Source organism: Opisthorchis viverrini (assembly GCF_000715545.1).
Source record: "Opisthorchis viverrini unplaced genomic scaffold opera_v5_9, whole genome shotgun sequence".
Taxonomy (NCBI): domain Eukaryota; kingdom Metazoa; phylum Platyhelminthes; class Trematoda; order Opisthorchiida; family Opisthorchiidae; genus Opisthorchis; species Opisthorchis viverrini.
Window position 1 is genome coordinate 704,412 of NW_008751665.1, and position 3,671 is coordinate 708,082.

General features: G+C 48.9%; 2 protein-coding genes across 2 annotated transcripts in view; one reads left to right on the forward strand and one right to left on the reverse strand.

Moving 5' to 3' along the window:
- Nucleotides 1-2,617, forward strand: part of T265_00859 (hypothetical protein) — a gene marked incomplete at both ends in the record, with an annotated part of 16,849 nt that extends 14,232 nt beyond the window's left edge. The window contains one exon of the mRNA XM_009164754.1: nucleotides 2,463-2,617. Within this exon, the coding sequence (XP_009163018.1) occupies nucleotides 2,463-2,617 (155 nt within the window). The remainder of the gene's footprint in view (nucleotides 1-2,462) is intronic.
- Nucleotides 1-3,323, reverse strand: part of T265_00860 (hypothetical protein) — a gene marked incomplete at both ends in the record, with an annotated part of 15,414 nt that extends 12,091 nt beyond the window's left edge. Inside the window, one exon of the mRNA XM_009164755.1 lies at nucleotides 3,279-3,323. The remainder of the gene's footprint in view (nucleotides 1-3,278) is intronic.
- Nucleotides 3,324-3,671: the final 348 nt, after the last annotated feature.

Genomic DNA, 3,671 nt, shown 5'->3' on the forward strand with positions numbered 1-3,671 from the left:
GTTTCTTGCCGACGTGCGAGGGCCTGAAGGGAAACGAACTGTCAGGCGTGCGCGCACGATGGCGTGATCGCAATTAAGTGGTGTGCCCCAGAAGGAATGGCAGTCTTGAATTGTGGCTCTCCACCGGTGACTGACGGCCACGTGGTCCAACTGGGTCCACGGTTGGTTTGTAGTTCGCGGTCGTCAGGTAACGCGGTGCGAACGTTTATGTTGAAAGTTCGTATTTGCCAGAAACAGTTCGTGATCAGTACACAACTGAAGGAGTCGATCTCCGTTGTCTGTGCGACGAGCATCGACTCCGAATCGACCACGCAAATGCCTAACTAACATGCCACCAGAAGGAAGGGGGGGGGCTGGGATATTGCCAGGTTGCCCAAGCCTAGACAGGGGATGTCGAGAAACAGAAGTCAGGTCCTAACCACGGACATTCCAATTCGCGGGGATGTCGAGAAACAGAAGTCAGGTCCTAACCACGGACATTCCGGCCAATTCGCGCGGTTTTTAAAAACTGGGTGAGCGAGGACTGTCTCCGAAACAACAGTTGACAACGTACCTCCGATCGCCTCGCTTCTATCACGGCACATAATCGATTGCAACGAAAGGGGAAATGGTCCAGTGATCAAGAATCGGCCAGGTTGACGGTGAATACGTCAGCCAACACGCATCAGGCACAGAAACGTACTAGGTCTCCCGCCGGTAGCTGCACTGAAGGACCCGAAATACGTCATCTGCAGCAATTAACCCACATCACTAACACTGAGTTACCAGTTCCAACTGGTAAGGTTTTTCCACCAGGTCTCTTTCCAGCTCGCCCCACGCCTCGGAGGGGGAAAGCAGGACTGATGGTCCCAGTGGAATAATGAGTTATTCCCACTGAGTGGTTGATTCGAAGCCTAAGATGACGAAAGTCCTCCGCGATGGCATCGACTTTTCGGAGCAGCTGACCGTCCTGTTTGAGCAACGCAGCGACTCCTAGTGCCAGGAACGGATTGTGAGGCTAGTATTGGAAACATGGGAATCTCCGAGGAGTCATCGAATACTGTGACAGACGATGCCTCCTTTGCTGCTTTAGGCGTGCTGGTTGGTGGGATGTGGATGGGGCAGGCACGGAATGTTGGGGAGCACGCTCAACATAATCATGTAAAGTTGGATACATGGATTGGCTTCACTGTATCTGTCATCTTCGGACTGAAGCTAGCAGCTTGTAAAGTGAATAGCTTTTGTGTTTTGAATGTATTTTTTAAGTGCTACCCCTAGTCCACAAGGGACGACACTGGATCAGCCAGGTTGCCAGTAGTCCGTTGTATCCATTATGACATCCGAACTTGGAGGATCTAGCAACGTTGGATGAGGCAGCATGTGAAGTGTTTTGTGAACTGTCCCCACGAGCAGCTAGGTCAGGGCAGTTGTCTAACGTCGCAGTAAGCGAAAAGCGCGTTCGCGGAAGGTATTCTGTGGTTTCGTATACGGTGATGTGCCGTTAGCACGCGGGTAAGTAGTGGTCCAGTGACTGTGAAATTCGGTTTCCCGCTAGCTGATAACCTCGAGATAACTGCAGAAAACTGTTATATGGCGGTTTTGGTAATGCATGTGGCCAACAACGAATAATGCTGGGTGTAATCGGAAAACAAGGCTTTCTCAGAGGCTTGTGACGATTCAGTTGATGGTCTGCGTTGTGTTGGCGGCTGCAGTTTGTGGGGTTGGTAATGCACCGGTGTTTCGGTTAGCCCATGTTATCATATTTGGTATATTGCTGTTTGGGTCAGTGAAACTGGAGCCCGAAAACTCAAGGTGATCAAGTGAGAGTGGTCGAGCTAGTTCGAAAACTAGGGCGTTTACAGCCCTTGAAAAGTGGCTTGGAGAGTGGGTTCCCATTGCGTCAAGCTAGTTGTGGGTCTTATTTTTGTATCCTGGCTCAGGTAAGCCCTTTGTTATTTCTGCTGGTTCGTTTCTATCACATAGAGAGCAACAACCACTAACGAAGCTTTCAGAAACGGGTCAATCCCTCACGTCCTGAAGAATCTTGACTTTGCTGAGTCTAAGAACTCGGTACTGCTGAGGTTTGCGCAGGTCATGTGAAACCAGTTGCTGCAGTTTGAACGTTATGTGCTTTTTAGCGCCGCGAAGTCACAATCCCGGTTGTCCAATTTCCATCTTGAGAGCTTGTCGTGGCAGTTTGTGCGTCGCGGCGTTCGACTACAATTAAAAGGGTAAGGAATCTCGTCTGATGTCTCTCCCGCTATGACCGTTGACTTCTCAACGGAGGATGAACGCGGAATACTTAATTGGCGTGTTCTTTGTTTTACCAATGAGGTCTAAAGGTGAAAAAGATTCACAACACACTAACCCACGAATATCACTATTAACACAACCTTTTGATTGACCTAACATGAGGAGCCCACTGGATAAAATTTTCACCGTGTTTTACTTTTTGTGAACTGTAATTGTTTTTGTTTGCTCAGGTTATACTCTATTTGCCCAAGATGTAACGGTTTTATTGCGCAATCTCCGGTGGCTCACACGGTTTCCGTATGCACGCGCCGCGAGTGTTGTCGACAAACCAGTGGTACCTAAAGTGCCATCCAGCGACTATGTACAACCGTACGGCTGCAAATGAGGTCAAACTTGCATGAGACAAACCAACGAGGAATTGTTTACGAGGTTGTGTTAGTAGCTTCAGCCCTAACCCACTGATGATGTCAGCTCGATTAGTGTAATATGCACGCTATGGAAGCACCAGGGGACAGTGATTCTCCGAAGCCAGGTGTTCACGACAATTTCTGTGAATGGAAAACAGAAACAAAGCTCATGAGCCACAGCCCAGTAAACAAGGTTGTACATCACCAATACTTACATATGAATCAATCAAACTGACAGACAACGTATACTACACCGGCCTCCTTTTTGAAGAACACCGTCCCCGGTGTACCATGGCCTACGTGAACCGGCCGGTGCTAGTGGTGTGGTGCGTTAAGCTGGTGAGCGTGTGCAGAGGTTGCTGTATCTGAGGCTGCGTCTACCGTGTGTGAATGAACAACGTGCTAGCTCTGAGGTCTGTATGCACATATGTTAAGCCAGGATCGCTGTGGTAGGTCTACTCTGTGTGTGGTAACCATCCTGGCGTGGTCGCCAATTATGTAATATGCACGCTATGGAAGCACCAGGGGACAGTGATTCTCCGAAGGCAGGTGTTCACGACAATATCTGTGAATGGAAAACAGAAACAAAGCTCATGAGCCAGAGCCCAGTAAACAAGGTTGTACATCCCCAATACTTACATATGAATCAGTCAAACTGACAAGCACCGTATACTACAATTAGCGATGACACGTTTGCAATCAAATTGCCCGGCTCAGCAGACAAGTCAACGGCCGTATTCACCGTACGATGGAAATCTTATAAAACGACGAACACGGATACACCGGATTCGAAGTAATCAACCAATGAAGATTCCACAGAAAACCAAAACGTCCAACTAAGTGCCTTGTTGCAGGGAGCACAACGCGGCGGGCATGCAACCCTGCGAACGTGAGCCCAGACACCACGCGCTGCTGGCTAATGACACGCCGAAATTGAGTTCGCCGAAACTATAGGGTTTTCGAAGTTGCCATTTTTATGTGAAGTCAGTCTAATCAATTTGTACCTTCCCGTGACATGTTGCACGTAGCATT